The 24510-nt window shown below is 39.3% G+C and overlaps 1 protein-coding gene across 4 annotated transcripts; it reads right to left on the bottom strand.

Annotated features, from left to right (window-relative positions):
• Nucleotides 1-737: 737 nt before the first annotated feature.
• On the bottom strand, nucleotides 738-24248 carry Havcr1 (hepatitis A virus cellular receptor 1). 4 transcript variants are annotated; one of them, XM_027938740.2, is made up of 8 exons: nucleotides 24145-24248; nucleotides 21782-22120; nucleotides 18327-18410; nucleotides 14873-14977; nucleotides 11273-11328; nucleotides 8398-8506; nucleotides 6545-6581; nucleotides 738-4075 (listed from the first exon to the last, which is right to left on the bottom strand). In XM_027938740.2, exons 1-8 carry the CDS (start codon nucleotides 24188-24190, stop codon nucleotides 3961-3963), a joined length of 891 nt encoding a protein of 296 aa, XP_027794541.2. In that variant the 5' UTR covers nucleotides 24191-24248; the 3' UTR covers nucleotides 738-3960. The 4 variants fall into 4 exon arrangements, with proteins under 4 accessions (XP_027794541.2, XP_071468126.1, XP_071468127.1 ...); XM_071612025.1 differs by having other exon boundaries at nucleotides 8398-8503; XM_071612026.1 differs by lacking the exon at nucleotides 18327-18410.
• Between the last annotated feature and the right edge of the window lie 262 nt (nucleotides 24249-24510).

The raw sequence follows: 24510 nt of genomic DNA, 5'->3' as shown, positions 1-24510 counted from the left end.
GTGGAACAGCCTGCCCATCTTTCCAGCTTCACTCTCTCTCATTTTCTCTCTATTTTATGGCTTTGCTGCAGCCATTACTTGTATTTTGGTTCTTGGAACACGGCTTCCCCTCTCATATTACATAAGCTTCTTCCTGACCCAGGCCCTTTTCACTTGGTAGATTCCTTTCAGCAGATATTCATGTGACTGTGCTGCCCACACCTTGTTTTGGTTTCACCTCAAATGTCACGTCTTTCCCCAAGGCAGCCTGATGGGGCTAAAGTGCATCGAGTGCCCCACCCCCCATCCCTACCTCACCCCACCCCAACCCCACCAGATGCCTTCTGTCATGGCAGTTTCCATCTGGGCTGGTGTTGCCCCTCAGGAAACATTTCAAGTCGTCACAACCAGAAGGTGTGTGACTGGCATCTAAATGGGTAGCTAAGGGATGATGGTAAACATCTCACAACATACAGGACACCCCTGCAACAAAGTTTTCTGACCCCAAATGCCATTAAGAAGCCAGTCTGTATCACAATTTTTTCTTTTGCCTTAGCACTAATGATTAATAGGAATGGTGGATTTTATGTTTCTTCCCTGCTCAATCTCAACTTCATAAGAACTGGAGTTCCAGAATGGTTGTTGTTATATCTCCAGAACAGCACCTGGTGCCAAATTTTGACACTTTGGTCATGTCCCAGCAAGGTGAAGATTCCTGGCCCAACCTGAAAGATGAGTCTGAGAAAATGACAAGCCAGTTTTCAAAAAGAGCAAACAAATCTTATTTATTAACAAATGCACGTACAACCACGAGGAGTCCCCCGCTTTCATGTGCTCACAGAATCACCCCATCTTTACAGCTATCAGTGAATGAACGGTTATGCTATTTCTTAAAGATGTGCAAATGTTCCTAAGTTTGAATACACAGTCTTAATCATAGCCACATCCTCTTCCTTCAGGACAGATTATAGGTAATGGAACCTCAATTGTATCTTGAAGGATAAAAACAAAATTCAAGATGATCTATAAGGTTGATATATTTACAGAAAAAAGTCATAATAATGAAATCTCTCCCCTTTCTTCTTTGTTACCATCCTCCATCCCAGTTATTGACAATTTTTTCTGTAGTATAAGGTAATAATTAAACTATTCAACATTAACTGTTTCAAAAAGAAACATTGTTTTTTAAAGAGATATCATAGAACAAGAGATTTATGAATGTAATATATTATAATTACCAAGCATGCATGCTAGCCCTGCTATTACTACAAAATCTACTAGGAGAAAATTATGCATTCTTTAGTGTTTTTGCCTTTTCAAAGACTTCTCCCCACCCCCGTTTTTGCTACTGGGAATTGAACCTAGGGGCAGTTAACCCACTGAGCTATATTCCCAACCCTTTTTTTAAAATATTTTATTAGAAACAGGGTCTCACTGAGTTGCTTAAGTCCTCGATAAATTGCTGAGGCTAGCTTTGAACTCAAGGTCCTCCTGCCTCAGCCTCCCAAGATGCTGGGATTACAGGCATGCACAACCACACCCAGCTTCAAAGATTTCTTACAAGTAACATTACATTAGAATTACCACTAAACACCAAGTTAGGTATGGAGAAGATTATACCTAATAGGTGAAAAAGCTGAGCATAAAGAACAAGTTATCCTAATGTCATCTAGTGTCACTGATAAAAAGATTAAAAATCAAGTCTTATTCTTAATCCTGTGTACTGATGGGCTTCCACTCACTTCCCATGTAATTTGTTTCACACAATTCTACTAGATACTGAGCTTGTGTGTTCAAACAAGTTTTGGAAACGCAAGATTAAACAGTACACTAGATTCCCAGATCTTTTAGCGTGGATAATAAATCTCCAGGAACAATGTGGAGACTAGAGCAGACATCATAAACTCAAAGCCCTACAGAAAACAGGCAAGAATCAAAAGTGAGTGGGCCAGAGAGCAGCACCCTGAGGGTAGAGCCCCAGCTAAGAGACCCCTGGACCACTTAAGCATGCAGCCCAGACTGGAGGACCTGGGTTCCATCCCCAGCATGTGCAAACAAAACAAAATAAACAAAACCAAAAGAGTACTGTCTACTTGACAAGCTTTCCCAATGATACTGCAAATCTAGATTTTTATTTCAAAGCCACAAATTAATGCATGTTGCCTCAGATTCAAGAAAAAGAATCTGAGGCAAGAAAGAATACACTCTAGTTGGAACATAATACATTTTTAGACTTTACCAGGCTGACTCCATCTGGCAAACCCAGAATAGAATGTATACAGATCTCATTTGCCCACAGAACCCTCACTCAGAGGACCTCGTGATTTCCTAGAACTCTGCAGAACAGTGTGAAAATGTGGTCTTTGACAGCACGCTCCCAGACCACTATGGCATGAGTAGCTCTGAACCCATGCCATGATTTCAGGGTTCACTCAAATTGAAATTGAAATTAATACCCAACCCTATTAAGTGTTCATATGGAAATTTTTTTCTGACAATACCAGCTCTTGCACATTTAAATTTCTAAATAATCACATGAGTGACTGAAGACTGAAGATTCCTTATAATACACCTCTCTTTAACTCTTGGCAAAACCAAAGTGTCATGGAACTACCAGAAAAAGAAAAAAGACCTTGGAATTAATTAGAGAAGAAAAAGACCCTACAACTTTCAGCTTTCTGAAATAACTTTAAATATGAAAGTGGTCTGGAAATCAATTAGAAATATAGAATTTTAGAAGACACTAATGATAATTTTAAGCATTATTAGACTTGCAGTAGAGAAGGCAGACAGTCCTTTTTCCTACTCCCTCATTTTTCCCCTTCATTTCTGACCCTCCTCATTCTGAAAATTAGTTCAGAGAGCCTGTTGGTTGTCTACATAAATGACTAGCATCAGCTGGGAGCAGTGGCACAGGCCAATAATCCCAGTGACTGAGGAGGCTGAGGCAGGAGGATCAAAAGTTCAAAGCCAACCCCAACAACTTAGACAGGCCCTGAGCAATTCAGCAAGACCCTGTCTCAAAGTAAAAAAATAAAATAAAAATAGCTAGGGGTGTGGCTCAGTGACAAAGCACCCCAGGGTTCAATTCGAATACCAGAAATAAAAGAAGGAAGGAAGGAAGGAAGGAAGGAAGGAAGGAAGGAAGGAAGGAAGGAAGGAAGGAAGGAAGGAAAGAAGAGAGGGAAGGAGGGAGGGAAAAAATTTGCCTAGCACCATGGCACAAGTGCAAGTAGAAGTAGCATAAATGTACGGAACCCCAAGGTAAATAGTTTTCTTCCCCTGGAGTCTACTTGGTCCACACTTCCTACTGCAGGTCTTCGTGGCTAAAATATCCATCCTGATCCACAGATCAGTCCATTCATTCATAACATTTCCAGGGCCAGGAGAAAACATATATTCCTAAGGTAGTGAAATTACACCCATTTCTATGTCCCCATGGGGGAAATAAAAACCTGCAGTCCCTTATGAATTGAACTTAGGAAACATAAGAAAGGTAACATTTGGAGTTACAATATAACAATAAGAGGTAATCATGAAAGGCTTCCAAAGGAAGTCTTCAGTTGAATTTTTTTTTTATTCTTAAAAACTGTTCCTCTCTTTTTTTTTTTTTCTTGACAGTTTTGGACAAATTTCCCTTCCTGTATCACTAATCAATTTTTTAATGGATATAAGAATGATTGGGGGGGGGGGGGGTTCTAAAGAAAATACAGAATTCTAAACTGTTCATGGGTGAAAGAATGTTCTACAATGCCTGGAAAAACTGAGCTAGTTTTAGTATAAAAATTAGAATGCTGTTAATGAGTTTGTACAGAGCTTTGAGCTAGAGAGTCACTCTATCTGATGTGGCTGACTTGTTGGAATGCCAGGAGAAATGATGGAGAAAAGTGATCCTGGAGTTTAAAAGGAGGCAGACATGGTGATATCCGGTCACTACCTTCTGCAGACATGGACTTAAAACCCCAAGTGTGCCCCTGGGTCTTATTCCATGACATAAAGATTATCCTCAATGATGTACACGTTGTCTTCTGCTCGGGCTCTTGCATTTGCTTCACTTTGCAGGACTCCAATTTGAGGACCAGTCAATGAAGCCATGCTGCAGAAAGTGTTGAAGAATAACATGAGTAAAGAAAAAGAAGATCACTTCTAAGGAAGGAGCAGCACTTGTATTTATGATCCAGCAAGACTGGATATTTGAGAATCTAAGAGCCCCGTTCACAAAAACTATAAAACCAATTGTACCTTCTGGAAATGAGAAAGTGTTGCCCTGAAGATTAAGCTACAGGAGAGTATATAAACAACCTAAGAACTATTTAAAAAATATATATACTGGTGTCCTTCAGGGTATCCTATAATAGAATACAATAATGGGAAAGGTAAAAAGACAGATATCTGACACGGAACTGAGTTACTAAATAAAGATGCATAATTTTTTAATGTGGCTAAGAACTGGTTGACTGGTGTGTTTACAACTGTGGATTGTGACCTTCTGTAAAAGGCTATTTAACTGCTTAGTGATCTATACCCTGGAAGATATAGAAAAGTCTTGGATGTAATGGAATAGTACTGTTTTACTAATGTGTACCAGATCATGGTGTCAGAAAACCTTACTGTGATTGATGATCAAATTTCAAAATCAGGGGTTGATTGCTTTTATCACGCATATGCTCACACACACCAAGTGCACAAAAGGGCAGACAATGGAGAGGAAGGCTGTAATTTTTTGGAGAGAACTGCTGGTGTTCCATGTGCCTGCCTTTCACATGAGTGCCAGGAGATGCTTTAGTAGGACTACTTGGAGAGTCTACTCTGTACCTCCTGTTATGTGGGGTACCCACAGTGGATGGATGTTTGAGTCTCATAGGAATCAAGGAGGTACAAACCAGGGAAGAAACAGATTTAACACCTGTGAGGGGTTTGATATGGCTGGCATTTTGTAATTTGTATATAGTGACAGTTTCTACTACTGAAAATGTGGAACCTGAATCTTCATTCATCCCCAGATGAAGAACAAGCCCCCACTGATATATTTAAGGCAACATCAGAAGGCGTGGGGTATAGCTCAGTGGTAGAGGGCTCACCTAGCATGTGCAAGACCCTAGATTTCATCCCCAACCCTGCAAAAAAATTCAATTAATTTTTAAAAAATGAGATAAAACCTCTCTATGGTCCTTAAAATGGCTTAGTTATAGATCTATGAAAACAGTTTAGGTGTCAATAAGCTCAAATGAGTCAGTGTGATATAAACACCAAAAAGAAAATGTCATGAGGAAATCTCACATTAAAATATGTACTTTTTTATATTTTACATTTTATATAATGTTTTTTCTTTATGATTTAATGCAAAAAGTGAACCTCTTAAAAAAAGATAACTGTAGAATATTCTTAAGAATAGAAAACAAATAGCTAAAAGGATACAATGTTCCATGACTTTTCACCAATAAGAAGCATTTCCTTTTCCTTTTTTGAAGCAGTTGGTGAAAACTATTTATGAGCCTGGGTCCCTGAGATTGAGTCCTTTATGTACTGTGTAGTGTGACCTTGGATGTCCCTCCATATTTCTGAACCTGTTTCTCTAATCTGTAAAATGAGGCTAATAATACTGCCTACCTCTTAGGTTTATGGTGGTGAAGGGCATGATTGAAATAATAAAAGCCAGCGTGTCCTTCGCAATGTGCTGGACCCTGTCCAAGGCACGGTCTAGGGATTGCCATGTCATTAACTCAGACACGGGTGAGTCTGTGTAAGCCTCCGATGAAGGAGAACTAGGAATAATGGAGGGCAGCCCAAGAGGCATGGATACTGAGTCAAAGAATGTCCTTGCTCAGAGCCATGCTGAAGGGAATGAAGCAGGCTAGTTGGCTTCACTGGGGGCAGGGGACTGCCCGCCACAGATGCACTAGAGGGGAATCTAAGCTTTAACTGGGCAGCAGGCAGGACAGACAGAAAGAGCTTCACAAATAGAGTAAACTTCGGTGCCCTCAGGGGTAAAGGAGTGGAGCAGGCTGCATGTGGGGGGAGCTGTGGTCAGAGCCTTTGCCCATCTTGCCCCTTCAGCCAGGAATTATCCTCCTCCAAATCATCTGCTCCCTTGGGCTCAATCAAAAGTTCATCTCCCTGCTCTGTTATCCTTGGTGTTTGTCTGCAGGCATGAAAAGGGCCTTGTTTATTTATTTTTTATTTTTCTCTGTTTTGTTCATCAACTTGTAATATAATAGGTGCTCAATCAATGCTCAATAAAATAAAAGGTTGAATAAAGTGTAAGAGTGAATCAATATAACTCCTTCAATATACAGCTCTGTCAAGCAATTCATTTCTTTTCACCTAAGAGCGTAGGATTGAGGTGCCCCTTCTGCACAGGTTCTGCCACAACTGTACGGAAATACAGAAAGCCAAAAATGTCACTGCAAGGTATGGATAACAACAGAGGTGCTCACTAAACTAGAATTTCAGGATCCAAGGTGTTGAATGGGTAGTTTAGGAGAAGAGTGGAGAGGAATTTCTCTTTATTTTTCACTCCAGTAAGGACATCAAAAGATATCTACCCCAAACCTTTCAAGCTTACCTTAGTGGCTGCATCTTCTTTCTGAATAAGAAATACTCTAAATAGGGGAGGAAGATGGGTTGAACATTTTAGTAAAAGAGTCCATGATATCTTCTTGCAATCAAGTCTATTATTTTGTTGTGACTTGAGCCCTTCCCCCATGACTTCAGCAATTCCTTCCTGTGTCCCCACTCGAGTCTACAGGACCCAGGCACACTCTTTATTGCTCAGTGTCTCATTTTCAGTAATGTCTGGGATGTTCACCCACATATCCTGACTTGCTATAATGGGAATTACTAAATTATCTTTCATTTAAAAAAATGAGCCAGGCATGATGGTGTACACCTGGCTCAGGAGACTGAGTCAGAGGGACCACAAGTTCCAGGCCAGCCTCAGAAACTTAATGAGGTCCTCAGCAACTTAGCAAGACCCTCTATCAAAATAAAAAATGAAAACAGCTGGGGATGTGGCTCAGTGCTGAAGCACCTCTGGGTTCAGTCCTCAGTACCAAAAAAAAAAAAAATTTTTTTTTAATTTAAAAAACTGAAAAAGCCTGTGACTTTTTTAATAAGCTACTAGAAAACAGGCATAAACCAGGTTTGTCCTAGGCTACCTAGGACATAAGATCCCATCCAAGAGGTCACCTCTTATCAGAGACTTTTTTCAAATTTTATACTCCCAGTAATCCATCTCCTTAAGAGAGAATAAGTAACTGTTTTTGTTAAAGAGGGGAACATATTTAAGGTATTTTACCCAATTTCCAAATAATCATTTTGGCTAACCAAGTTCTAAATTATCAGGTAGAAATTTCCTTAAATTTAACAAGTATAATCAGTTTTCAGTTTTCTGCCCAGACCCATGGAGTAGATTGGTAATGAGTTCATGGATAATGTTGTACAAAATAGATGACTGAGATTCTTTCATGAGGGGCAGTTTACATTGAGAGAAACACAGCAGACACACACACACACACACACACACACCCCTCACAAAAGGGGCATGAAGCCCTGGGTGGCTGCTTCTTGAAGACCTTTGTTCTAATCCTATTCTGCAAATAGTTCCCCCTCCATGCTTCATGTACTAAATAAGTATTCTGGTGTCATCAACAATATCACCCCACGGGGACAAAAAAACATATCTTGAGGGGAGGAGAGAGGACACTGTGTGTGTTACAATGGCCTGTCACCTCCAAATCTCAAATCTATGCAGCACATTCTTATTTCTGTTTTGTTTTTTTTTTCTTTCTTTCTTTCTTCTTTTTTGGTACTGGGGATTTAACCCAGGGATGCTTAACCACTTAGCAATATCCCCAGCCCTTTTTATTTACTTATTTTATTTTGAGATAGGGTCTCACTAAGTTGCGTCGGGCCTTGCTAGGTTGCTGAGGCTGGCCTCAAATTTTCAGTCCTTCTGTTTCAGCCTCCATAGCCATTGGGATTACAGGCATACACCACCACACCTGGCAACTCTTATTTCTTAGTATTTAATTTCTTTTATGGAGAACTGATATTGAATTTTTCTCTTCAGGGAACCAATAATTTAAAAACAAAGAACAAAGTTAAGAAACAATGATATGAAGCAAAACTTCCACTAAAATGTTAGCTCCATGAGATTTACAGAGATTTATGGCAAAAAAAAAAAAAAAGATATTTTCTAAGTAAATAGTAACAGCCGTGGACTTACCATATGCCAGAAATCATTCCCAGCACAACCCTTGAGGAAGAGGCACTACCACGTGTGTTTTACAGATGAGCATTTGGGGACTCAGGGAAGTCATGTGATTCCAATCACATGCCCCATGGAGTCACTTAAGTGCAGACAGTGTCTGTAGAACCCTTGCTCTAGTCATTGGGAACAACCTGGAAATGACTTACTTTTAATAATTATGACAATCAAAACAGCAAGCAACACCAAGGTGGAAATTGTGATTCCGACGTAGAGTCCGCCATTGGTCATCCCTGGGCTTTGTGCTGGGAAGACCTGCTAAGGAAACAGCAGCAGACTGAAAGAGTCTCCCTGAGAATGATGAATAGAAGGCAGTTGTTTGCATATGTTGCCACCCCCCCATCCATTGGCACCAGACACAACTTCGAGAAATTGAGACAAGACCAAAGAATTTCAGTGAAATTCTGTGATGACCTGAAATTCAAAATGTGCTTTAGGACAACAGAAACCTTTGTCAACATTCAAACTGTTTGCTTAAAGCAGGTTTGTGTATAATGCATGCAAATTATGTATGTTTCAAAAGTCAATAGGCTATTTCCATAAATGCATGGTCCTATGATATAAGAAAGAAAATAAACAGTTTTGTTCATATATAAGTTGACTTGATCTGATATACGATGTGCTTGATTTTTGAATTCGATCCTTTACTGTAGTCTGTATTTTTTTTAAATATAATTCAAGATTCTGTGTTATGATAAAGACTTGGAAAGTAGCCCTGCTCACAAACATGACCCTGAGTAACACTTTAGTAATCAGGTGGAATTGGGTGGAATTGTAGGATTGTGTTTAAATCTCCTAGTGCAGATCATAAGGGGATGCTACATCCTGAAAGAACCCTGAAACATACCAGGTTATCATGTTAGGCACGATAGTTTCTCTCTAATTCCAAGGGGAGTCCATTGGATAGTGAAAGTGAAGGATCAGAGAAACAGATCAAGTGTTTTCCCATATAAGAGGTTAACCTCTGAAGTAGAATCCCTACTCTTCTACTTAGTTGCTGTGGACAAGTTATTTAGCCTCTTTGAACCTCTGTTTGCATATTTAATAGAGTTTATAGTAAGTTCACAGCTGTTACTATTTACTTACAAAAAGTCTCTTTTTTTTGCCATAAATCTCTGTCTCATGGAATTTTTGCTTTTTGCATATTTAATAGGGTTCTTGGGTAAGGTGCTATTAGGTATTTCTTGGTGAACCCTATAAAGAATATAGAGGAAAGTAACTGGGTCATCATGGCTTAGAAGGGACCTAGAAAATATATGGGAGGGAAAGAATATGCTGTTATGAGGAGGAAAAGGGATAGGCAGTTGGAGAATGGAGGTCAAGGAAGCAGGCTTTGCTTTCGTTTTTTGATTATATGACACAAATATTGCATGTTTATTTTAGAATACTCAGCTAAGCATAAAAAAGGAAATTAAACTCAACCAATATCTAATATCGAGAAACAAGTACTATTACCAGTTTGCTTTATGGATTCTTTTCAAGTTTTGTCTCTCCAGGGTCTTTTCTGAACAGGAAAAATTACTAAATTGCATATATAATTATATATATAAAAGTTATCTTACACAGCACAGGCACTGATCAGTCTGATGAATATAGATAGAATCTGTATGTTTGGGCTAGATATCTAGATCTTGACATGTTTATTCAAAGCACAAAAAAAAAAGCACATTTTTGCTACTGTTGATCTTGAACATGCTTCTAAATTGCCTCTACTTGCTGCTATATATACCCGTTCTGCACATAACTAAGGTCACTCATCATTCAATGTTTTGTTTTTTAATAATAGCTATAAGTCTGATCGTTTAGCAACACAATAAAAATTCATATAATGGTAGTTCTGATATCTCTCCAATACCTACAGATTCTATCTACCTTCATCAGACCAATCAGGGCCTGGTGGTGTAAGATAATTTCTAAAATATCACTCCTATGTAGTCTTTTTTTTTTTTTTTTTTTTGGCAGGGCATACTGGGGATTGAACTCAGGGACACTCAACCACTGAGCCACATCCCCAGCTCTATTTTGTATTTTATTTAGAGACAGGGTCTCACTGAGTTTTAGCACCTCGCTTTTTGCTGAGGCTGGCTTTGAACTTGCAATCCTCCTGCCTCGACCTTCCAAGCTGCTATGTAGTCTTATTGTCACTAAGGTATACAGCATGAGATCATTTGGTCCCACAATAAACAATTCCACCCTGCCAGAGTTTTTGGAAGTTCTCTTTCAATGACTGTGTGTGTCCTTTCTCACAATTCACTATCAGAAGGACTATTCTCTGCCCTCAGACTCTATTTGTTGCCTCTGAACTACTTGTACATACTAAAACAAAGGCTGTTTCAGGAGGCAAAAGAAAAGACCTGATTGATAAGTTTGTCTAACTTCTTTGGAAAGACAAAAAACCCTGATAAGTATCATGAGACTAGGGCTCCTCTGATTTTTCTTGTGCTCACTGCAGAAAAAGTATGAGAATACCCTACAGAATCAAAATTAAGACCTTAATACCTTTAATAAGTCATCATATGAGAAGAGATATGTGCAGAAAAAAAAAATTCACAGAGGCTTAAGAATTTCCACATAGAATGGTCCCTGTGTGGGAAAAGGACATTAGTGGGTCTGTCCTTGGGCAGGACTCTTGCTTACTTTGTGTTTCTGTTTGGGAGGGCCTCTGCTCCATTCCATCCCAAATAAAACCCTTCATGGTATATTAACATGCTTTCCTTGAATTAGTTCATTGCTTTTTGTCCTAATTTTTGACCACAGCTAAGTTTGAGTGGTGTGTGTATGCGTGCATGCATATGCGTTATTTAGTAAAATATCACCTAACAAACTGACACACCTCAATGAACTATTCAACTTAAAGCATCCTATTTAAGATTCCAATTCTTTTCTTCCTTCTCTCCAACTTTTTTTAAGGAGAAAAAATTCAATCTATGGCTACTCTTACAGAACTAGTCTTTAGATGCAAGTTTGCTTCCAGGAAGACAGACAAGTGAGCCTGACTAATAAAACAGGGAGGAATATGCTTACAGTCTCATTGTTTTGCCAAAGGCCATCTGAAGACTGTGTCATGGTGCTGTTCCCATCTGTTTAACAAGAAGGAAAAATTAATTAGAATTACAAAAATATTGGATTTTCACTGAAGAAACTATATATATATTTGCACTGCCTTCTGGCAATGAATGGAAAATTGAATAATTATACCACCAAATGCTGCTAGCCTCCCAAGAGTCGGGCCAAGCTATTAACATTTTAAAACCTTATCCTATGAGGTCATGGTTCCTCACCTTTCTATCATGGACTCTTTGACAATAGAATCTCTTTTAAAAATTTTGTTGTTGTTGTTGTAGATGGACACAATACCTTTATTTTATTTTTATTTATGTGGTGCTGAGGATCAAACCCAGTGTCCCACACATGCAAGGCAAACATTCTACCACTGAGCCATAACCCCAGCCCTGGACTCCTTTTTTTGTGGGGAGAAATATATGAACACAAAGTTTTACAATTTCATAGGAATCAGAAAAGTTCATTCATGCAACCAGACTAAATCACACTTGAAGGTAATCAATATTTTCATGCTGCTAAGAAACTGCAGATGAGCACCCAGAGGCTACCTGTGCACCTTAGGCTAGAACAGCCCTATTCAGAATGCACTTTAGAGGCTGGGGTTGTAGCTCAGCGGTAGTGTGCTTGCCTCACACGTGTGAAGTACTGGGTTAGACCCCAGCACCACATAAAAACAAATAAATGAAATAAAGGTATTGTGTTCATCTACAACTAAAAAAAATATATCATGATGTGTAAAACAAGATGCATGCAATTCTCAAGTTATATGCCAAAGTATTTAGATGTTGGTCCAGAAGCACATTAGAAAATATTTGCTATTATCAGCCGAAAGACCAATGCACAATCTACTATTTAAGGGATGGGATTTTGTATAATAAGATATATTGACCCTGATGTTTTGAACATTCAAATTTTCCAAGTGTTTTTGGAACATTTAGTTTATAAGAGAATAAATCATTTTGTCCTTTGTTGGCATCTATAGGTCAAATACAGAAGTGTTTCTCCTGAGTATCTACCATATACTAAGCACTTCACATCCTAACCAGTTCTTTAGTCCTATTCTATGGGTGCTGTAACAAATGGACTGGTGAAACATGCTTCCAGCTTTAGCAAATGACATGAGCCTCTGCTTAGTGAGCACCACACACGTTGCACTCTCACCAAAGGCAAACACTGAGGTCTATGCAATTCCCTAAGAATACACAGCCCCAGCAGGAATAAAATCAGATGAATCCTTCCCCTCCACCAAATATTTACATTACTATGTTTACACAGAATCAAAGGCAATATCTAGTTTAGACAGACCTAGAGTCTAGGCTCTGTGACTTATTATCACCTTCAGAATAGACCTGGGTGAAGTAGTAAAAATATTATGAACTTGAATTAGATAAAAGTGTTTATTCAATGCTTACAATGTTCAGTAGCAATGTGACCTTGATAATCAGAGCCCTTTGCAAACACACATAGGCACATATACATGTATGCATATGCATTTGTGTGTAAATCTATATATAAATATATACACAAATATACAGATGTTTCTAGCCAGCATCTATTTAAACTATAAGCTATTAAAAGTATATATTTAATTTGGTATAATTAAATTAGATGATGCATGTAAAGTACTTAACACTATGTTGGAAAATATCCGTTTTAACATCATCATCATCACCATTGTTGTAGGACAGTGGAGCAGAGGGTGGAGGTGAGACCATGCAATGCCCCCACATCCTTTGCTGTTGTCATCCAGTGGAATGGCCGGGGGCATGCAGCTAGTAACTGGTGGCTGAACTGGGAACTGTGTGTCTCCAAAGCAGAACTATAAGTCTCCCTATTCTGCTTTGAAACAATTCAATGAGATAACGCGTAAGCTTCCTGGCACACATCTTTTGAAGGTGGGTGGCTGGCCATATGACAACCTAAATCCCTTCCAGACCTAACATTCTTTGCCTATGTGGAGGTTTAATCGGCTGAGGGTTGACATGGACACAGTGAGGACTTGGCAGTCACACAAATCCTGGGGACACAGCTGTTCAGGTGTCTGTTTCATTCTGGAAGACCCTACCCTGACCAGGTTTTGGTGACATGATATTTTAGAGAATGATTCCCCATTCCTACCTTTTTCCTCCCCACATACTCAAAGATGGGGTGCAGCTGCTCCCACTGCTGTTACCTTGTGTTTCTATCTATTTTCATTTTGTTTTTGTGCCTGGAAATAGTTTCCACTAAGGACTCCACTTTCCAAACCAAATGTCACCATTATCTAATCCCTACTGAATGTGTCCCTGTGTGAATTTCACGGCAGGTCCATTTTAAATTAACCAGTTTCCAGGAATACTTGGCAAAAGGGAGGCCATAAGGGGGTGAGGGCCCACAGATTGCAACCACTGAGTAGAATGAGTCACACACACACGGAGTCCTGCAAAGCTTGACCTTGTTTGGTTACAGCACAGGTACAAGGACACGTAAGCCAGCTCTGAATCACAAAGAGGTTCTGTATGCCATGTGCTCTACACTTGAGCACTGTGGGTAACAAAGTGCATTAGCTGAGAAATATGACAGGCTTCTGTGTCACCTTTCCTCATCAAGAAAAGACAGATTAACTCCATATTTCTAAAGAGTAGAGATTTTATGGGGCCTGGGCAATAAGGCAGAATGTTCAGAGGGAGAAGCAGGATCTCAGCGTGACATACATCCTTGGTGCTGTTTTGGTCCATTTGGGCTGCCATAACAAAATGCCCCAGGCAAGTTAGTTGACAAAAGAAATTTACAGGTCACAGTTTTAAAGGCCAGGAAGTGCAGGATGAAGTTCATCACTTCCTCAGAGACAGTGTCTTTTGTGAGTCCCCAAGTGAAGAAAGGGCAAATTAGCACCCTCAGGCTTCTTGATAAAGGAACCAATCTCATTCATGAGGGCAGGGCCCTAGTCACCTCCCAGATGCCCCACCTCTAAATGCTATTGCTTTGAGGATTAGATATCCATATTTTAATTTGTGGGGGGACATAAACATGTAGACCGCAGCACCACCTCTGAATGCCCATGTAAATACAAGATTGCCAAGGTAGCTAGGATCCCCCAGGTTGTACTTAGGAGGAACCTTGGAGGAAACAACATGGATGGACATTTTGGTATTTGGATTTAATTGTTTTTAAGGCCCTGACCCAAGAGATCAAGCCCAGTAATGAGATTGGAGTCAAAACTGGTTGATTTGACTTAGGAAAATTGAGTCATATGTATGTAGATATTTCCAAATCATACGTGTTGCCTGTACTGGTCTTATGGATTCAGGATGTCCCAAGTAATAGTAGTAGCTGCCATTGTATCTATCACTTAACCCCTGTGTAACCATGTCCCAGGCCCTTCATCTCATTTAATCTTCCTAAGGATTCTATAAGATCAGCGGCATTACATCCATTCACATGTAATAAAACAGATTCAGAGAGAGTGGCCCTCCTCAGCCCTCATGTCAGAACTGTCTTACTCCAGAGTGAGTGCTCTCCCTGTCAATGGTTATCAAGATTCGGATACTCCCAGGGATTCAGGGGAGAGAATGTACTTACCTGTTGGGCAATAGTAGAGTGGTAAGCTGGCAGAGGATGTCCTTGTTTCCTGCAGGGTCTTAGTCTGGGTCTCTGCAGCCTGAGTTGTAGTAGGTAAAGTAGCTACTAGAACAAAAACAACAGAAGAACCATGTTCCATTTGTGGAGGGAAATTTGCACCCCGAACAAAAGTAAAAAACAAAACAAAACTGAAATTATAAATTACCACCAACTTCCCGCAGTTCCCTCACCTAGCTTTCCTCAGGAAAACATGGCTCCCACCTACCCACTTCCAGCCATTCTAACTCCTCTTAGAGATTTACTCAAAGATGGCCTTCAGGCTTTGTACTGCTATCTAGTCACTTTATTATAATGACAAGAATGTGACCCAGAGCCAGGGCTGTAGCTCAGTGGTAGATTGCTTGCCTAGCACATGTGAGGCACTGGGTTTGATCCTCAGCACCACATAAAAATAAACAAATAAAGGAATTGTGTCCACCTACAACTAAAAACAAGACAAAAACTATTTAAAAAATCATCTAAATAAAATTCTAGATAGTTTTAACAAGAGACAGAATTATTTCCCTTTCTATTCTTCTAGTCATTTATACTTCCTTTAAATAAAGAGTCTACAACAGCACATCCTACACAGGATACCCAGTTAAGTTTCATTTTATTAATACGAGTGACATTTCACTTTCAGGGAACAGGGCCTGGAAATTTCCACTAACTTGCCCAAGTCTCTTCACTATGATGTCACTCTGGATTTCTTGACCCTATTTAAGTATACCAGATTGTCCACACATTTTTCTGGACAGATGCACATATTTGACCAACAGGTACAAAATTTAATTTACTGAGGTCTCTTCAAGATGACAAGGTTGCACAATATCTTGGCCTAGCTAATGATTTGCAACCCTAAAAGCAGAGTTTCAGATAGACCCTGAACCCCTCTCCTTCTGCACTTGCATTCTAACCATTCCTTTGTTAAGAGTGATTTCCTGTGTTATCTGACTCATCTTCCATTTCTCGTCAGAACTTTATTGAACCCAAGGTGTTGTGAATGCTATGCAAGCATCTATCATTCATGTCTCACCAGAAAGCTGATACTGCGAACTCTCTAATACAAAGCTATTTCCTTTTCCTTTTCTGAAATCTTTCCTTTCTTCCCTATTAAACAGCTTACCGATATACAGGCTTGGTCACCTGGCTCTTTAAAAGATGTTTACGTGACTCCCTTAGAATACCACAGAATCTTGGAGCCAATTAGTGGTAGTGGCTGACCAAGAATTCCTGACCCTGGGCTTTCCTAACTGCCGCTCAGTGGTCTTCTGCATTGGCTTCCCCAATGCAGTCTTGAAAATTTTATGTTTCAACATTCCCTTTCTCGTGTTCTGACCTGTTTTCTTGTTTGTTTCTCATGCCCAAACATTTGGCTCTTTAGGGACCAAATTAACCAGAACAGCACAAGAGAATCAGATGGCCATTCTTCACCCAATTTAATTCTGTGCAAGAAATCTCCTGAGTTTAATTTTTTCCTCCAAGTTTGGGTCTTTGTGACAGTTTTCATTTCTCTTTCAACCTTATTTTCGGTTCTTCCATGAATATTTTAGGCAACTAGCTTATGCACCGAGAGACACAGATGTAAAACAAAGTGTCCCTGCGTAAGATTAGCTAGGGTGCTCACCTCCCTCCCGGACTGTGAAGATCAACTTTGAACCCAACCTCTTTAGGAAACTATCAGGATAAGATTAAGACTCTACTAATACCACACCCCAGGAGGTTCATGGAGCTTGAAATGAAGCCAGTAACTTTTCCATGTTTTCCAAACCAAGTCCACAAATACACCCACCTTAGCAATATTGAGAAAGTCCAAGAGATTCTCCAGTGTGTTCAATTGCCTGCAACAAACCTACTTTTCTTACAAATTTTTATGGCTCAAAAATGCCAGTTATAACCTAACATCCTCTCTTCCAAACTCAGGTCATAGCCCAATCCTTCAGATCCCTCTTGGTTAGATACATAGTTTAATGGGAGTCCAGGGAAATCAAGATGTTCCATCAGATTGCTCTCACTAAGAGGCTGTGACACTTAGGTTACTCCTCAGAATCCAGAGTCACCTTAAGGGGTCAAAGTGCTTCAGGGGGCTTTGAGAATCTCTTCTAAAGGTTATTTTTTTAATCCTGGAAATAGAAGACTTGAGCTTAAATGTGTCTGTGGGACACGTTTCCCTCCCCTGTAAATCATTTTCTATTTTGTATTCAATCTTAACTTATCTGTGTTGAATTTGAAGTATGGACAATGTGACATGAATTGAGAGCATGAGCAGGTATATTTGATATCCCTGACATCCTTAAATATAATGCTCACTTATTAAATAAGTAGCACTTTTGTGATTTCCACGCTATATCAATAAATTAAAGGGTCCTTGAAGCAAAGCAGTGTAAGACACTGACTGCCCCCCAAAAGACAAGGTAGCTTTATAAAGCCATTATCATTTAGAATGTCAAAACAAGAAAATTCACTCAAACATAAAGCTCAGTGTTCCTGATAGAAGGCACCATCCAGCTGTTAAAAGTACCGGCCCCAAATTCAAATGAATAGAGATTGAACCCTAACTCAACTACTTGCTATCTTTATGATTTTCAATCATGAACATTTTTTGTGGGGGGGGGGGGGGGGGCGGGGATACTGGGAATTGAACTCAGGGGTGAGCCACATCCCCAGCCTTATTTTGTATTTTATTTAGAGATAGGGTCTCACTGAGTTTCTTAGCGCCTTACTTTTGCTGAGGCTGGCCTTGAACTCTGGATCCTCCTGCCTCAGTCTCCAGAGCCACCGGGATTATAGACCTGCACCACTCAACCAAGAACTTTTTGATTCTGTGTCTCAGTTCCCATAACTATAAGACAGGGTTGAATCACACCTATAATAGATATAACCTTCCTGAGAAATGAATGACAGAACATTGCAAAGCATGCAGCACAGTGTCTCGTGAACAGGAAACAGAAACATCAACTTGGTTGAAATATTATTTTCAACCGCAGGGCCCAACTTCAGAATGGACGAAATGAGTTCTGAATCCAAAGAGTGTAACTCTTGGCTTCTGGAATTCCCCATGTTTTCATCATAAATGGATACCCAGCTGAACCAGATCCACACCATCCCCATTGGGTAGGTTGGATCAGTGCTCCAAATAATTTTTTGGCTAGTAATGAATCATTTTAGAATTTTATAAAAAGCAACGACTGCCCTCACTCTTCAAATGCTTATACATATCCAACATAAATGCTTAAACATACCCAACATTCAGGTAACTTGAGAAGAGGGTAGTATCACAGACCAAAGGAAGCCCAGGTTGGGAGCCCAGTTAAGAACCCTCACCCTCGATTGTACTTCTGTCTTGACACAATGCAGAGTATGGCCTGTAGCCTCTCATTAGAATGCCTAGGGTTTCAAACCTCATCTGTTTTACCTGGTTTGTGGTTCTGTGTGTGTGCTGGCGTTGAAGAAGCAGAGGTATAGACCCTAGGTGTCATAGGAACACTTGTGTCTCTGGCTGGAGTTAGAAATCAACATGAAAACAATGATTAATCAAACAGTAGGAAAGCAAGCACCCCATTCAAAAACTGTCCCCTTGCACACAAATGGGAGATGGTCTCTAGGCAGAATTCTCTGTCCTGAGTGCTTGTTCTTTGCCATAAGCCAAAAGGAAGCAGCAGCATTGAAAAGATTGGGGAGGTAAGGACAGATATTTCACATTTACAATGAAGCAATTTTTAAAAGACCAGTCATGCATATCATTCATTATGCATCCTTATAAATGACTGTGAGACAGGGAAGGTGTCTAGAGCCTGTACCTGTTGGGACACACGACTAAACCAGTCAGGGACACTCCAGGGGAAACATGGGCTGACATAAAATAATCACATAGAGACAGAGAAATACCTTTTCCTTTGGGTTCTGTGATAGCTCCTCTGACCCAGCTCCCACAAAGGAGGCAAGGCAGGCAAGAAAGAGAGCGAGAAGCACGTGCTGAACCCTTTTATTGGGGAGAAGCCATTCAAATGAGGCAAGGGGTCAGGGTTAAGGCTAGCTTCCTGATGCCTTGCTATCAGCAGGTTGACTGACATCTAGGAAGGCCATGCCCATCTCATGTGCTGTGTGGGGATCAGAGGCAGAGCAACAGAAAGATGCTTACATTCCTTGTCCAAAGAGAGGGGCAACGTTGGCTCAGTCCACCCTGTGCACTCAGTGCTCATAGTTCACACACATACAGCCCATGACTGGCTTGCCACATCTACATTCTCATCGCTCAAGTCTAAGGGGCACTCGGTTCCTATGTGGCAGCTCCTGGTATGTACATTCCTTGCCCTCTTGGTGATAAGTGACTGACTTAAACAGTAGTTCTCAAGCCCACTGTGTTTACCAAATAGTGGTCCATTCTGTCCATCCTGAGGGTAGATGCCCCAAGGGCTTTCATCTTAACTCAGGGCTAAATCACACTCATCTACTATGCTAAAACACCTGCCACAACTTGTAGAAAGGAATTGTATATTTGGTTACAAGGTGAACCAGACCTTCTAAGGTTGCTTCCCATCTAAGAGATACAGGTTGAGTATCCCTTATCCAAAATGTTTGAGAAGTATTTCAGAATTTGGATTTTTTTAATTTCAGAATATTTGCATATACATAATTAGATATTTTAGGAATGAGACACAAATCTACATATAAAACCATTTATGTTTCATATACATTTTATACATATTGCCTGAAGGTAAGTTTCCATAATGCTTTCATTAATGCTGTGCATAAAACAAAGTTTCATACTGCAGAATTTTCCACTTGTAGGTAGTACCAGGACTATGTTAAAACTTTCAGATTTTGACATTTTGGATTAGGGATGCTCAACCCATTATTTAGAAATTGAAGTCAGCAAACTTTTCCTATAAGGGGCCACATAGTAAATGTTTTACGTTTGGGAACCTAAAATATATGGTTTCAGTAACAACTACTCAACCCTATCAATTTGCAAGCCACCACTGACAATGTATAAATGAATGTGTGTGGCTGTTCCAATAAAACTTTATTTATAAAAACAGTTGGTGGGCCAATTATATAATCTGGTTTGGCCCTGGAGCTATAGTTTGCTGATTTAACCTAAAGCAGAGCTGTAGGCTTGAACATATCCACTTTCCAACCCTTCACAGTTTAAAATCTAATCTCTGAGGAAAAAAAAAAAAAAAGAATACATGCAAAAAGCGGATCAAAGGATGGGGAGGAGAAACTCTAATCAACTCATGAACTTTTCTTGCTTAGGGTATATTCCTCAGTAAGAAACTACAAGGGTAGAAAGGGCTGTTAAGAAGCCCTTGGAGAGTTAAAGAGGAAGCTTAGAATTTTAAAAGCACAAAAACACTTAAGCAAAGAATTGGCTATTAGAGATTGTCACTTTGGCTCAGTTATGGACTCATGTTCTGACTGAACCAAACATTATTGTAAACATCTACCTATTGAAGAATTTCTAAACACTATAAAAGCCTCCTGCTAATTTTATTCTATGCTGTTTTTTAAAACCTAGCCAGGTCGATAATTTCACAACCTCAAGAAGGCTGCAATCATAATCCTATTATTTCTTCTCCGCAAGCTGCCTCTCCACATCTTCCTACAGCACACTGTATCACCAGCTTCTTTTGGCTTCCTTAAATTGCCTCCGAGGCATAGTTTCTCCAGAGTCAGCTATTTATTCCAATAGAATTGACCTCATCTTGCTTGCCTCTATAAGACAAACAAACCAAGTCCCAAAGCTGAGGGATTGCAAAATAAAGTTCCCCTTAATTTAAAACAAAGACAGGGCAGGGAGGGCTTTGAGGCTGTAGATCAGTGGCAGAGCGCTTGCTTGCCTAGCATGTGCAGGGACCTGGGTTCAATCTCAAATGCCCCAATAAATAAAATAAAATGAGAGCAAGAGAGACAGTTTATTGAGGCCACAGGTATTAGATTCGAGTGTCAAAATAAAACCTTAGTAGAAGGAGATTCATTAGGAAACAACACCAGAAACCAGGAAATCCTCAAGAATCTACTCCTTTCATCAAATAGTGAGAAAAGAAGAAAAATATAATGTTCCCAGATTTTTGGATTTCATGAACTTCTTATGAGCAACTGGTTAATAGGCATTGGGTGGCAAAAGCTTTCATATAAGGTCATTTTAATTTTTAAAGGGGGGTTTTGTGATATGATATGATATCCAAGGTAGGGCAAGGAAAGTGTTAGAATTATATGCCTAAACAATATTTATGTGTGTGTATATACATATGTTTTCCATACATATAAATGTCATACATAAATAATTTACATTTAAAGTATTATAGCAATTTATATATAGTTGTTTATATATAAATTATATAAATAATTTTATATCTATAAAAATTTATATATATGTAAATGTTCAACAAGATTGAGTTGACAGCTGTTAAAACCAGATGTTGTATGTCTACACAGCAGTACCTTTGATTACTCATTTTTGAGCTTTGAAATCCTTGGTGATTTTAAAATGTGAAGAATGGACATTTTAACATTCTTCTAAGACAAGATTTCAGGGGGAAAAAAGGGACAGTTTTTAAAGTTGAATAGATTCAGCTTGATAAAACTATTCATTATGTTTCACTATGGAAGAATAATGCGAGCAAGCGTGTCTGAAGGAGGCTTTAGGGGGTTGTCTCTCATTCTAGCCTTTGGCCTTGAATCAAGGTTGGCCGAAGGACTTCATCTACGCAAATAAGTCATTCTGTTTCTCAAGAGCAAGTATTTGTCAGCAAACAGGATTATGTGAACCTTCTATTTTCCTATTAAAGGAAAACAGAAATTATTACCAAACAAAAAACTCAGTTAACTTCCAGGAAAAGATCAAAGGAAACAAAACAAGCTTACCTGGTTTAATCTCCAAGGATAAGGTGAGTTTCATATCATTAAACCACCCGCTATGCTCAATTCGACAACAATATAGGCCACTATCAGTCTTAGCTGCATTCTCTATGGTCAAAGACACATTCCCTTGCAAAAGGTTCCCCTCCAGCTTATAACGCCTGTGTTTCTGGAAGGTGACTTGAGATCCATCAGTCCAGATGAGTTCATTTGAGCATTTAGATGTAGGACATGCCCCTCGGCCCCAGCACATGGATGTGACTCCACTGGTGACTGAGTAGCTACAGGGAATAATGACCCGATGACCCACCACTCCACTCACTTGAGTATAAGAAACCACAGCATCTGAAACACAGGGAGCAGAAACTGAGAATGAGGTCTTGATATTTTCCTAAAATATTTTTTTCACTTTTTAATTTATTTATTCTCATGTTTCTTTTTACAGTTTGTTTTGTAGGCATGGCTTTATAGATTGATTTTGAAATTTTGATACTATAAACAGTTTTTAGCATATTCTTCAAATAAATGTTTTGTTTAATGGATATATTTGTAGACAATACAATTTATTTGCACTGGATGATTTTCAAGCTCTTCCTCATTATTACCATTGTAAGTAATGTGACAAAATCTTTCTATTAAACCTTTACTGTATTTAAGTTCCCTAGGGGGATAAATTTCTAAGAGAGAAATGACCAGGATAAAGGGAAGGAATATTTTCATCTTTTGATGAAGATGGCCAAATTGCTTTCAAAAGGTTTTAACCAAATGATACTCAAGTATTGCATGTATGTATTTTACCCTGTGTTCACCAGGTACCTGCATATTATTGATTTTTAAATAGGCAATGTAAACTTGTGGTTTTTAAAAATGAAAATAACACCAAGGATATTGAAGCCTAGAGAAAAGTCTCCTTCCCACTCCAGTGCCTCAGTTCTTTCTTCCAAATTCACTTGTATCCATTGCAATACTTTAAAAAAAAAAAAAGAATTAATTCTATTGCACTTAAATTTCAATGTTTTAATTTTCATGGCCTTTGAAAACTGTTATTGCAGATGAAATCACCTCCTCACTACTCCACTTCTCTTACACAAAAGCAGGACTGATGTTTGTTTGAAACATTGTTGGCTTGAGGGCTGAAGTCTAACAGACTCTTCAGAAATTGATTTTTGGAAAATGGGGTTACAATACTTCCAGGAGCTGCTGAGTTTTACATGAGTGTTAGGATCAATCCAAAAGCCTTTTAAGCAGGGATCTTGTCATCAGTTGATGACAGCCCAGCAACTAAGCAAGGCTTACTAACACAAGGCAGCCACAGAATTGGAAAATATTTAAATGAGAACTAATTTGAGATTTACTAACTAACAGGCAGGACCAGGCTGTGAGTAGGAAATTTTCTGAGAGAAAAAAAAAAAAAGATCATTATTATATAAAATAAGGGTATATTTCTCACTGAATTTTTTTTAGTTGTTGATGAACCTTTAGTTTTTTTATGTATGCATATGCCATGCTGAGAATAAAACCCAGTGTCTCACACATACTAGGCAAGCAGTCTACCACTGAGCTACAACCCAGCTCTGAAACTCTCTTGATTTTGCCTAATGATTTTTGCAAATATAGCACATGATGTCATAATTAGTTTATAGAAGTATATAATTTTAAAAAAGAACTTTCTCCCATAATCCCACCCTCCAGGATTAGACTTTAAAATTTAGGAAATGTTTATTCAAAACTTTCGCCCTGTGTACAGAAAGCTTTGAATTAAAATATTTTATTTGTTTTTTTTTTTTAATTTGTTTATGCTTTCCCACTGAGCTATATCCTCAGTCTTCTTTATGTTTTTATTTTGAGACAGGAGCTAGCCATGTTGCTGAGGATCTCCCTAAATTGCTGAAGTTGGCCTTGAATGTGTGTCCTCCTGCCTCAGTCTCCCAAATCAATGGGATTACAGGCATGAGCCACAGGCAAGCATTTATTTTTAAATGAAATAAGTGAACATTGTTTAAAAACTCCAAAAGACAAAAAAGGAAGTAATGACAGGCTAACTCTCCCTTCTACCCCATCCCCACCTCCTCTGCCCAGCCCCCCCACACCCCAGGGTAATTACTATTTCTTACACACATTTGGCTATGCATATACATCTACCGCCCCTCTTTTTGTTCAAGCACAAATGGCAGCATGTGAAATATGTTTCTGCATCTTGTCCTGCTCACTTAGCAATCGATTTTGTAATTGATAGCCATTAAGCAATTTCTTTGGAGTAAGATTTCATCCTGGTTCTGCTCATCAGATAACCCATAACCATCTAAGAAACTGCAAGTACCCACCATACCAAGTACCCACCCAACCCCCCAGCCCACCTGCTCACTTACCTGTTAGAAGCAGTATGAGGCTTAACACAACAACTTCAAGGTGCATTATGATGTTCTGATGGAAAATGAGAAAACAGACTGGTTGACTGTGGCCCCCACCAGATAGGATCGGAACAGGTCTTACTCTCAGAATGCAACTTCTCCTTTTGCCCTGACTGTGAACCACGTGAGCCTCCTCTGCTGGAGATGAGAGAAGGCCACATGTAATGGCTTCAGGGCTCCCTCAGCTCCCAAGAGGGCTCTGCTCCTATTCCTAATGGATAGGGAAAGTTGTCCTCCAAAACAATCTCTTATCTCCTAGTTCTTTCCCCCACATACAGCCTCAGTCTAACTCCTGGTCCTGACACAGGACATGAGGCAGTAAAA

The sequence above is a fragment of the Marmota flaviventris genome, chromosome 5, assembly GCF_047511675.1.
Source record: "Marmota flaviventris isolate mMarFla1 chromosome 5, mMarFla1.hap1, whole genome shotgun sequence".
Lineage (NCBI taxonomy): Eukaryota > Metazoa > Chordata > Mammalia > Rodentia > Sciuridae > Marmota > Marmota flaviventris.
The sequence above is the reverse complement of the archived record's forward strand: the minus strand, read 5'-3'. Positions and strand labels throughout refer to the sequence as shown.

Coding starts and splice junctions, on each gene's coding strand:
- Havcr1 (XM_027938740.2), bottom strand. CDS start 24,190: ATGCACCTTGAAGTTGTTGTGTTAAGCCTCATACTGCTTCTAACAG. Junction 14,978..18,326: donor CACACAGAACCACAAACCAG/GTAAAACAGATG, acceptor TTTTTGTTCTAG/TAGCTACTTTACCTACTACA. Junction 8,507..11,272: donor TTTGGCAAAACAATGAGACT/GTAAGCATATTC, acceptor CTGTTTCCTTAG/CAGGTCTTCCCAGCACAAAG.